Here is a 12,139-nt window from a genome sequence, read left to right as displayed (position 1 = left end):
CGCGCAGGGGCGTGCCCAGGGGGTGGCGATGGAGGCGGTCGCCGCCCCCTTTTTGAAATGTTGACCTATAATTTTTTGTCGAAAATTGCTTTTTATAGCAGAAAAATATTTTTATAAAAAATTTTATAAAAATTTTCACAAAAAAAATTAAACGACTGATAAAGTCCAGAAATTTCTAATGACCAAGTGTGTATCAACAAAAAATTTTCCGGGGGCTGCGCCCCCGGGCCCCTGCCGCCGCTCGCTTTGCTCGCGGCGGTAGCTTCGGAGCCGGCGCTTCGAGCCGACTCCTCGCCTACCCCTTTCAAAAATCCTGTGCACGCCCCTGGTGGCGCGGTCTGCAACAGTAAAATTCTGAAGAATGTAATGAAGAGTGTGGCTGCAGAGGAGGACAGGAGCAAGAATCTGATAGTGTTTGGACTGAAAGAAGAGGATGAAGAACAGCTTCCAGCTTTGGTAACCGCACTATTGGAGGAGATCGGGGAGAAACCTCATTTTGAAGCGACTAGAGTCGGCTGGAAGAGGCCAGGTATCACGGCTATCCGACCAGTCAAGATCACCGTCCCAAGCTCAACAGCAGTTCATCAGATTCTGATGAAAACAGGGAGACTGAGGATGGCTGATGCACACAAAGATGTATGGATCTGTCCTGATAGATCCAGTGAAGAGCGTGCAGCAAGGAAGAACGTGGTAACTGACCTGAAGAAGAAGAGGGCTGAACAGACTCATCTCGACCACTACATCCGTAACGGGAAGCAGGGGCGTGCACAGGATTTTTGAAAGGGGTAGGTGAGGAGTCGGCGCGAAGCGCCGGCTCCGAAGCTACCGCCGCGAGCAAAGCGAGCGGCGGCAGGGGCCCGGGGGCGCAGCCCCCGGAAAATTTTTTGACTGAATTATAGAATTATATGCTAAGCCAATAGGATTAAGGATATCATTACAGAAGGTTCAAAGCAGTTGATACACACTTGGTCATTAGAAATTTCTGGACTTAATCAGTCGTTTAATTTTTTTTGTGAAAATTTTTATAAAATTTTTTATAAAAATATTTTTCTGCTATAAAACGCAATTTTCGACAAAAAATTATAGGTCAACATTTCAAAAAGGGGGCGGCGACCGCCTCCATCGCCACCCCCTGGGCACGCCCCTGACGGGAAGGTCTGTAGCCGGGTTAAGAAGGCACCATGTTGACGTTATTCATGTTTCTCAGACACCGATCAGTATAATATGTACTAGTAGGGGTATTTTAAGAGTTTACGGACGTTATCTGTATTTGAGAGACAATTATATTATATACATACATTATTATTTGATTGTTTCACACTTTTCACATTGCATAATTTTATTACTAGGTGGAGGTGATGTTATAGAGACTCTGGGCGGCCAAAAAACTCCTGTTCTGAAAGTTGTCCTCTGTACTTGTTTCACTGACCCACGCTTTTTAGCATTTATACATTTCGGCCCATTTTATATGTTTGTTCGAATTGCTGTACATTTGTATACTTGCTATTTTGTAAAAGTTTCAAATCATCAAATCAAGCGTAGCCTGATTGTGGAACTCTAACATATATGCTACTTCTGTACCTGCTACTATGTTAACTTGCCCTGACGTTTGTTTCTGGTCTCTAAGAGCTGTTTCGTTCTCTTATTGTCCTCCTTGTAGCACACTTAGTGTACCTCAGCTCGACTTAGTGGTAGATTTTATAAAATGAAAGACGTTAAATTTGGGGATTTGCGGAAGAAAATTAAATATAAAAACTTATTAAAATGGTAATCCAGTGCAGAACTAATCTCAAAAACCTTAAGGGTCCTGTTCTGTCGCACATTACAAATGAGTCGTCCATTATTGTAGTTGTATTGGTAAGCTCGTCCCAGTCCTCCTTTAAAATGATGATCGACTCTATGTCACTCATTTTTCGTTGATATCTAAATGGACAAGTTTGAGTCAGGTGTGCAAAGTGATGATATATTCAATCTTACAATAAACAAAATATGAACTCTATATACTCTACTGATTAATTTACATATTTTAGGATTGAAACATGCATATAAAATGATTTAAGGCATTATTCAAGACAATACTAATATCTACGTACTGCACATCCTTACCTGTTTGAGCCCTGAACACGTTGATGGTTTACCATCAACTTGCCTTTTTTTAAATCCTGAATTTTCTTCTTTTTATCTGATTTCTTCCTTTTTGTAATGCAAACCTCTCTGATAGGTGGATCTTCTATTTACATGCTATTTTGTACAAATCTTCCAGTCACAACAAGATGCTATTTCTTTTCCTTCTTCTGGTGTCATGTTGTACAATATATTTTAAACTTATTGGAGTAAAACGTACTAAGTGAAACACGTTGATTAAGAAAGAACAATAATAAATTATCAAATTCGAAAATCATCCTCAGTTTGTTTTGCTTCTGTTGTAAATTTGGTAATCTAGCTAGGACCTAGGCACACTTGGTCTGAGGACCTCCTGTCGCTTATGGTTAGGTACAAGCATTATTTTTCCGCCATTTTTAATTGTTTCCCCTTCAGTCGCCTTAAACTACCTAAGTCACCCTAAAAGGAGACTGTCGTCTGAATCGTCATTGCTGTCGTCATCGGTCGCCACTATTTCCGATTTGATCTTTATGCATTCCATTTCCAGCATAGTCTTATTTATTTGCAGACCTGAATAGTGATCAAAAATTGCTCTCAGCAAAAGTAAAAAATCTTCTGGTGTAATAATAACCGACAAACAAAGTGTATTACCAATTTAAACCAATTTAATTAACCTAATTCCTGAAAACCAATACATTAAACAACCAATGGCAATACATTAATAAAATTATACATTAAACTAACTAATACTGTCTTTTCGGTTTTGGAACCGTTCCTGCAGCATGCAGAGTCCTCAGCTTCCGGTTACAAATTGAAGATGCTAGAGGGAACATATTCTTCAATGTGACGTTTCGTAGTTGCAGTATTCCGTGCTGCAACGCCGCCATATCCACCTTTGATTCATCCGCTACAACTCTTTTGCGAGAGAAGGAGGACACCGAGAGAGACTCCTCGTCCAAAGCAGAGGCAAGTGAGGAACCAGCATTGACTCGTCCCATCACTCTGTCGTGTGTGGCAGGTGTGGTAGGGACGGTGGGAGGGGGTGGAGTGACGGCAGGGACGGTGGGAAGCGGTGGATGCTTTTGCTGAGGACCGTGGGGCAGTGTTTGGCCTGGAGTTATAATCATTGATTCTTTTCTCTTCTTCAGTTTGCTGCAAATTGTACAGTCTCTGTTTCATCCTTTTAGTTGCGGCAACTTGTATAATCTCTGTTTCATCCTTTTAGTTTTTTCCCAAATCATTTAAATGTTAACATACTCTAATGATTTATAACAGGAAGGGACATAAATGGGTCTTCCTTTTTGGTCATCATGTACAACTTTGCAGACATTGCAATTTGCTTATTTGCAGTAATAATAATTAGTACCAATAATTCAAGTATGTATATTGTAGCACTCTAGGTAGTACCTGGCTGCTCGATTTAGTGGTAGGATAAAAAATTGAAAGACTTTAAATTTTGGGGTTTTGTAGAAAGGTAAAAATGGTAACGTGTATAAAATGGTAAACTAGTCCTGGATAACAAGGATTGAAGGTTCAAGACCTTGTCGAAAATGAGATTGAACTCTCCCAGTTCTTTCTCCAGCTAATTCGGTCATTATTTCCCCGATAACATCACCGACATATTTGTACAGCTCCGGGTCCAGTTTAACTGGACCCGGAAGCCGTACAAAATCCGGAATTTTTGACCTCTACTCCGGATTTCTTTGTTCTTCCACTTTTTTATCTTTCTTTTCATTCGGTACAGCCGGTTTTACTGCTCTTGACTCTTCTTATTACTATTCTCCACACATGCGAGGTACTCGGAGTCTACTGAGTAGGCTTTCTACTGTACTTGATGACAACTTAGGGTCGAAACTAACTGCTGGGAAATGTAACTTATATGATTTTCGGTGCTTCCGTAGTGACTATTAAACTAATTAATTTGAGGTGTGGGTGAAAAATACTAATTTACGAACGAACAAAATATCAACTATATGAATATAACTGACCATTAACTATTTAAGAAATTATACCCAGATTATAAACAGGGGGGGGGGGGGGGGGGGGGGGGATCGGGTACCAAGTGTCGGACATCACGTCGACAAAGTGTAGTTTTGGATATTTTTCACTAGACACACCCACCGTACAGACCGTAGATCCAAAAAGTCTGTACCCTGGTTTTCTCAAATTGATTATGTTTTATGTAGATCTAGAAGTACCCCTCTGCTTGTTGACGCTAGGTCTTACGCTGGTGCAAAACTTCAATATGATCACAAAATTGTAAAAGCAACTTTTGACCTCAGTAAACGTTACAAACTTTACAGTACTGCCAAACACACAGTCAAGCAGTATAACACCAACTCATTGGTTTGTAGCAAAGATGTTCAAAGTTCTTTTCAACAAAATGCTGCTCAGAAGATTGAAACTGATACATCTGCCCAGTCAGTCACTGAAAGTTTTAACAACCTTTTCGAGGCGGTTAAAATTGCTGCATCTGAAACAGTGGGTATGAAAAGAAACACAGCCAAACGTCACAGAACATCAGACCCACAAGTCGTCTCTATGTCAGAAAAGAGACACCAATTACTACAACATTTAAACGACAACAAAATGCGTGACAGAACTATCATGCGTAAGGAAATCAACAGACTCAAGAATGACATTGCAAAGCGCCTTATTACACTTGAAACCGCTCATGCCAACCTTCTAGCTGAGACGATCAACTCCACTGATGATACCAGAAGAATGTTCGAAGCAACCAGAGCAATTTCAAGCACAAAGGACACTCCTCCTATTTCAGTATTCCTACCAGAAACAGAAGAACTTGCTCTCCATGACGAAGATAAGGCAGACATAGTCAAGAACTGGTTCATGGAACATTACACAGGCCCAGAACCCCCACTAGAACCTTTTGTTGGAGCTGCTAAGCCATTAGATACGCCTATAACTACACTTGAAGTTGAGACAGCAGCCAAGAAACTAAAGAACGGCAAAGCCGTTGGTCCTGACAACCTCCCTAACGAATTCCTTAAGTATGCACCTCCTTCTTTCTACATGAAGTTTGCATCACTTATCAATGAGTCCTTTGAAAAACAAGAGCACGTTCAATCATTCACTGAGGGATATCTTACCCCCCTACAGAAGCCTGGAAAACCAAAAGGACCAGTTAAGAGTCTGCGTCCCTTGGCCTTGTGCCTTCTCAATGGAACTAGGAAAATCCTTTCCATGATAACACTCCAGCGTATTCAACAACAGATAGCAGACTACACTGGGCCATGGCAGAATGCCTATAAATCAGGACACAGCTGCTCTAATATTGTCTGGACACAAAGGGTTCTTATTTCTGTTGTCAAGGAGAAACATTGGGAGTTTAGTAAAATGGGGATAGACATGTCATCAGCCTTCGACACAATACATCGGTCAACTATACTCAGGCTACTCGAAGATGCAGGATGCTCAGAAGATGACATAAGACTAGTTAGATATCTGCTCGCCAACACCAAGCTCAGAATTAAGATCAAAAAGACGACATCGGGAGAGTTCGAAGTCACAATAGGAGCCTTTCAAGGTGACTGTTTGTCTGGCTCGCTGTTTACCATGTACCTAGCTGGAGCACTCTACCACCTTAGAGTTGTTGTTATACATCTACGCCCAAATCCTCCCATATCAGAAAGCTCCCTTCCTTTAGAATGGGAATATGCTGATGATGTGGACTTTGCTGATGAAGATGAGGATTCGTTACACCAGCTCCTTCCAATTTGCAAGGAAATTCTCTCAGAATGGAATTTGCTTGTAAATGAATCTAAAACCGAGTTTGTAAAGTGTTATCTGGCTAGAAGTAGTGAGAAGGACGAAAAAGGAGAACCTCTAAGAAATAGAGAACCTTGGAGGAAGTGTGTGTCCCTAGGCTCTAAGCTATGTAGTAAAGAAGACATACAGCATCGTATAATCCTTGGAAATGTTGCATTCGAAAAATACAAGAAAGTTTGGATGCAAGGATCTAAGATTAATCTGAAGACCAAGATTAAGATATACGAAGCATACGTTACATCTGTTATGCTCTATAACTGCAATAGCTGGGCTACCCCTCAGAACCTATTTGACAAACTTGATGCATGTCATAGAAGACACCTGCGTCAAATATTGAAGATGACTTATCCCATTATTATCAGTAATAAAGCACTCTATGAACGCTGTGGTGTAACACCGTTGTCAGAGCGAGTGACATATGCTCGCTGGAAAATGCTTGGACATGTCCTTCGCAGTGACTGCTCATCACCAGCTCAGAGAGCTCTTCAATTTGCTGTTAATGCGTTATTTACCATGAAAGGACGTGTTGGTCGACACCAAAGTAATCTTTTAAAGTTTATTATAAATGATTTGAATAAAAGAAACCTACCATTACGTGATATTAATGATCTTTATGATCTTAGGGCTACTGCCTCTAACAGAGTTTTGTGGAGAAAATTATTTACCTCATAATTAACCTTTATTTTTCAGAGAACTGTTATGTTTTTTTTGGGCACTTATCAGTCTCTTAAGATGTTACTTTACTATTTCGAGATTGTTTTAAAAGTTAGATAATAATACACACCCACCCCCTTTGCGGTACTAACTGTTTTTTTGGATAATACGTAAGACACCCACCCCTTTCGCCACCTTTTGCAGTACTAACTGTCGAAAAATCGTGGTACTAACTGTTTTTTGGTATATAGAATAAGATACCCACCCAGAAATTGCTTTCTTTTTAAAGAGCTCATTTAAACTTTAAAGGAAGACTTTTTTAGTTTCAGATATAACAGGATAGAATACTTACTTACTTGTACTTGATTAGGTCTCCTCAATCATTCGAGTGGCCTGCACCAATGAACTCCCGTTTGTGACGTATCATCTCCCTCCAAAGTTTTCGGTCACTAGCCATCTCGCTCGCTCCTTCTAGGTCTATGTCAGTGTTTCCTGTAAACGATGCAGCATCTTCCAGCAAACATTTCCTCCAGTTCTTTCTTGGACGGCCCCTAGATCTTCTCCCATGGGCAGGGGTCCAGTTAAGCAGGTACTTAGGAAGCCTAGTGTCTGGCATTCTGGTGACATGGCCAAACCAACGCAGGCGGTTTGCTCCTATGTACGTCTCTACTGGATTTATCTTTGCACGCTCCAGCACTTCAGTGTTTCTAACCCGATCGAGCCATCTTATCCTAAGTATTCTCCTCAAGCAACGCTGATGGAACACCTCAAAGCGATGTAGCTGCTTTTTGGTTGTGTTCCAAACCTCACTACCATATAACAATATTGTCAAAACCGCTGCCTTATAAATCCTGATCTTTGTATAAGACTGGATGTTGCGGTTTTTCCATATATTACTCAGTTGATTGAAGGCTCCGGAAGCTTTCTGAATCCTAGCTGACAGCTCACGGTCGATAGTACCGTCGCTGGAAATAATTGTACCTAAGTACGTAAAGTCACTAACTTGCTGCACTGGCGTGTCTTCAACAGTGATGTTCACTGTGGCTTCTTTCGTGTATGGCCGTTGAGAGGTTGCTTTACCAATGACCATAGCCTCAGTCTTTTTACCATTGATTCTAAGACCTCCCTGGGCACCATACATACACAAAAGGTCAGTTGTTTCTTGAAGACCTTCCTCGCTGTTATCCAGTACAGCCATGTCATCTGCATAATCTGTATCTAACACAGTGATATCATCAACGAGCGGACTGATAGATCTTTGAAGAACCGCTCCGTGGGACACCACTTTGTTGCTTTCTGTTCTCTCAGCAGCCACATTGAGGCAGACATTAAAAAGTGGGGGACCCTGAATGTCTCCTTGGCCACTGCCTGAACTTACTTCAAACCATTCTGATAGTTCACCATTGTGTCTAACAGCACTAACAGTTCCATTAAAAAATGCCTGTATTATTCGAATGTATTTACATGGCAGGCCATAATGACTGAAAGCTTTCCAAATATAATTCCTGTCGATGGAATCAAAAGCTGCCTTGAAGTCCACAAAATTTACATACAGGGGGAGATTATATTCAATGCAGTTATGTATAATAGTGCGGAGTGAATAAATCTGATCAATGCATGATCTGTTCTTTCTAAACCCACACTGATTGTCTCGTAGCAGACTTTCTAAACCGTCACTCATGCGTTGTAATATGATGATTTGATACAGTTTAGATGCTTTAGATCTTAGAGTGATCCCCCTATTATTGGAGCAATGAGAGGTATCACCCTTCTTTGGTACAATTATCACGATGCCTTTCAACCAGTCGTCAGGCACTGCTTCTGAATTCCAAACTTTAGAGAACAATTTCTCCAACCAGGATAGAATGCAGACAATTAAACAAAGAGTTGAAATAATATATCTGTAATTTAATAAGAGAGTCGATGATCCTCTGGGCCCCAGTCTGGGGCGCTCTGAGTTCTGTTACTCCGGTTACTCTTTAGCTGCACGAGCTTTAGCGCATCTATAGCATCTCTTCCTATTGCTGAAATTATTGCAGCCACAGCTGGCACATCCCCAATCGCATTTTTTTCTAAGAAGGGATTCCCCGCTCTCCTTAGCAGCATTGCACTTGGTACACCGTAATATGTACTCCAGGTACGTCATTAGTGGCTATTAGATGAACTAACCGTTGATGAACAGTCAGTTAATTGCTTTTGCGTCGGTTTAAACAGCTCTCACTGTGTAGCAGATAATATACTCGTGTATATTAAACTGGCCCTGCGTGTACATTGTACATCATGGTTAACAAATACTTGGAGAATCTTGACAATGAAATAGCGTTGAATTACTCTACACTAAAATTCAGATCAATGTATGCTGAACAGATTTTGGGTGCTCAGATTATGCTACTCAACGATATGCGTTAAGCGGCAGGTGTTCAGAAATCCAATGTGTTACGTAAAGAAACGCTCAACAAGCCTCAGATCACCAAGGCTACGCTGTGTGATTGGATGGAAACTTTTATCGACATTCTCGACAGTTATTGTTCACCGCTGTTGTTTTCAGCCACCAAACTACAAGATGAAATCGACCAACTGAAGGACGAAAAGATTGCAGATCAGAACACTGTGATTAAACTGCAAGGACAATTGCTTGAGAAGAAAAGTGAAGATTTGACCTCCGTTCAGACGACAGTGAAAAGCGAACTCAAAGCCTGGTCGTCAGTTGTGAAGAATTCATGCAGCAAGGCGCTAGCGCCTAAGAAAATGAAAGCTGCTCTGAAACGTGCCTCCGAGGAAGAGGATCGTAGTCAAAATCTGGTCATCTACGGTCTACCAGAAAAGAGTGAAGAAATCCTGGAAAAGAGAGTGCTTGAGGTACTAGAAAACATAGATGAGAAACCTCGAATCGTTTCTTGCTGTAGGATGGGGAGAACTGTATCAGATGGAGGACCAGCCGTTAAACCTATCAAGTTCACTCTCAGCGGCTCAGATCATGTGCGGCAAGTGTTGAGCAAAGCGAGAAAACTAAGAGAAGTGGAGGGGTATGACTCAGTGTACATCAGCCCCGACCGATCAGCCGAGCAGAGAGCTGCCTTCAGGAAGTTAGTTCTTGAAGTTAAGCAGAAACGGGAATTGGAGCCTCAGCGAGTTCATGTTATAAGGAACAATAAGATCGTAAGCTCCGAGAAGGACTGATGGGATATGATTTTTTATCAACATATTATTTGATTGATTTTCATTTACCAGGGACTAGGCTTGTGCGGTGTGGTTTCGACTACAATTTTACTGCGTTCTGGTTTCCCTTTGAAATTTACATACATCTGTCCTTTAGAGATCGCAATCAGTTATATTTTGTTTTTATTTTGCGCCACATGTTATATTGTATGTAAATTTTGAAAAGATTTTCATAAAAAAAGGTACGTCATTAGTGGCTATTAGATGAACTAACCGTTGATGAACAGTCAATGTATCCCCCAGACGCTTTGAACTTCTTTTATTATTCAACCCCTTTAGGATGAGGTCCCGCTTCAGCTCCTCGATTTTTTCATCCTGGACTGTGTTTGAGAATACGTCAGGTATTTGTTCTGTAAACCGAAACAATCTTCTCCATCATGTGACTTAGCTGCTCGACTGCAGATATTCTTATACACATTATTATATTTCAGGTCACTACAGCACTGGTTTGACTGTATCATTTGTAGCTAGGTCAATCATGTAGTCCATTTTAAAGCACTTCTGATGGTGTATTCTATTATTGTTTACAACAATGTGGGACGCCCACTCCTCCGACAGTAGCTGGAACGGAAAGTTCTGTAGGATAGGATCTGTCGTTGAAAGTCCCTCGCAGAATTGCACTTGCTCACTTTGTGTGTCCTGAAAGGAAGACTGTATATTATGACTAATATCGATTATCACAATGACATTGCGTAGATTGACTACTCTTTGTATTTTAAATTCCATACCTTGAGAAATATATTCACACTTCAAATACAATTGCAAAACGTTTAAAAGTTCAATGGAAACAGATGGAAAATGGCCTACCTTGTGAGTAAAAGAGTCCTCATCCGTCACATCATCATGTACTAGGATATACTCTTGGGAAACTGTGTCCTGTAGTTCAGTCACACTATCACGTACTGGGGTACACTCTAGAGAAACTGTGTCCTGGGGACAGAGGATGTTACATATCTCAAAGGAAGGTTTGGGTCATGACACTAGTTCAGAAATTTACAGCTTTTTAAATGAGTTGGCCATGTACTTGCAAAAAGCAAAATATATAAATAAACAGACCTGGTCGTTATGTGACCTCTTGAAGAACTTATGTAACGTCCTCCCTCTATCTTCTGTAGATGTGATAGGCCTTCTCCTACACGCTTTGGTGTGAAGGGTGAGGTTGTGACGATTGTCACACACCCGACCACAGTGGCCACAGACAAGCGGCATTAGGTAGCGACCGGCCGTAGCGACATCCTATTGTAGGGAAAATTAAGTACAAAACTGTTTCAGTGACATTCATTATATCATAATATGGACACAACATTTCAAATGGCCGAATCTCAACGCGAAACAGTCAATCTCTGATACAACACTGATTAATCTGCTTATTGTGCAATTGGAAATGCAGGTTTACCAAAATGGTAAATTCCCATTGGCAATAATATTCATGTTTAACTGGCCTAAAAAGTGCAATAAAACAAGTTTGATAGAACTTTAAAACAATATTAAATACCTTTTTGAACTAGTTGAAACTGCATGCGAACTATTCAAAGTAAACTAAATTTGAAATCTGTAAAACATAAATGACGTAATTGAAACTGTGTGTAGTTCAGTGCTGGAACTGAATGATCCTCATTCCTCAATTACTAAAATAAACAATTTTCACGATATATACACCTCTAAAATTAACATACTATTATCGTTCATGATCATTCGGGAACAATTACCAATTACATGGTACAATGGCCATGGTATGTGAACCTAGGATTGTGTATTGTTCACATTAGGTGCCAAGTTAAGTGTGCTTTATGCAGGTGTCTGCCTCGTCTGATAATTGGGTGTTGATTGCTGGAGCAAGCGTCTGGATTTTTGAAATTGAACGCATTTTGAAACTTTCAAGCCCAGATATACACAGTTTTTCTCTAGCTACCCACCAGTTAGTACCATTTACTAACTGTTTTTTTTTGGAAAATGGGCAGTAGACCCACCAGTTAGTACCATGTACTAACTGTGTTTTTGGGAGAAAAAGTGACCCACCCACCAACGTGAAGTCCGGCACTTGGTGTTGAATTCACTTCTTGACACAAATGAAACTACAAGTATTAATAAAATAAATGTAGAGATAATTGATCAGCAATTATATTATAATACCAACTAACTATATAGGATTATGTATAGGTCAGTCGGTTGTATACTTATATAATATTCCTGATATATTATATTTCACAGATTATACAGATCCACAAAACACAGAATTATCCTTGTCAGATGGGTTCTTCTGATGTTCAATAGCTGGTTCTTCTGCGGGAGATAACTTGTTTCTTCTGCTGGAGATAACTTGTTTCTTCTGCTGGAGATAACTCGTTTCTTCTGGTAATAACTTGTTCTTGTG

General features: G+C 40.4%; 1 protein-coding gene across 1 annotated transcript; it reads left to right on the top strand.

Moving 5' to 3' along the window:
- The first annotated feature begins 4,710 nt into the window (after nt 1-4,710).
- LOC134818638 (uncharacterized) lies at nt 4,711-9,726 on the top strand. Its single transcript, XM_063828276.1, has 2 exons — nt 4,711-6,433; nt 9,095-9,726. Exons 1-2 carry the CDS (start codon nt 4,711-4,713, stop codon nt 9,724-9,726), a joined length of 2,355 nt encoding a protein of 784 aa, XP_063684346.1.
- Nucleotides 9,727-12,139: the final 2,413 nt, after the last annotated feature.

This window comes from Bolinopsis microptera, chromosome 7 (assembly GCF_026151205.1).
Source record: "Bolinopsis microptera isolate Bmic1 chromosome 7, MBARI_Bmic_1.0, whole genome shotgun sequence".
In the NCBI taxonomy this organism is placed as follows: Eukaryota; Metazoa; Ctenophora; class Tentaculata; order Lobata; family Bolinopsidae; genus Bolinopsis; species Bolinopsis microptera.
Note: the sequence above shows the minus strand (reverse complement) of the source record. Positions and strands in the feature narration are given on the sequence as shown.

Bases quoted from the DNA above. Each gene is read 5' to 3' on its own strand.
- LOC134818638 (XM_063828276.1), top strand. From the start codon at position 4,711: ATGCGTAAGGAAATCAACAGACTCAAGAATGACATTGCAAAGCGCCTT. The intron at 6,434-9,094 runs GTAATCTTTTAA...TGTTGTTTTCAG, and splicing joins ACGTGTTGGTCGACACCAAA to CCACCAAACTACAAGATGAA.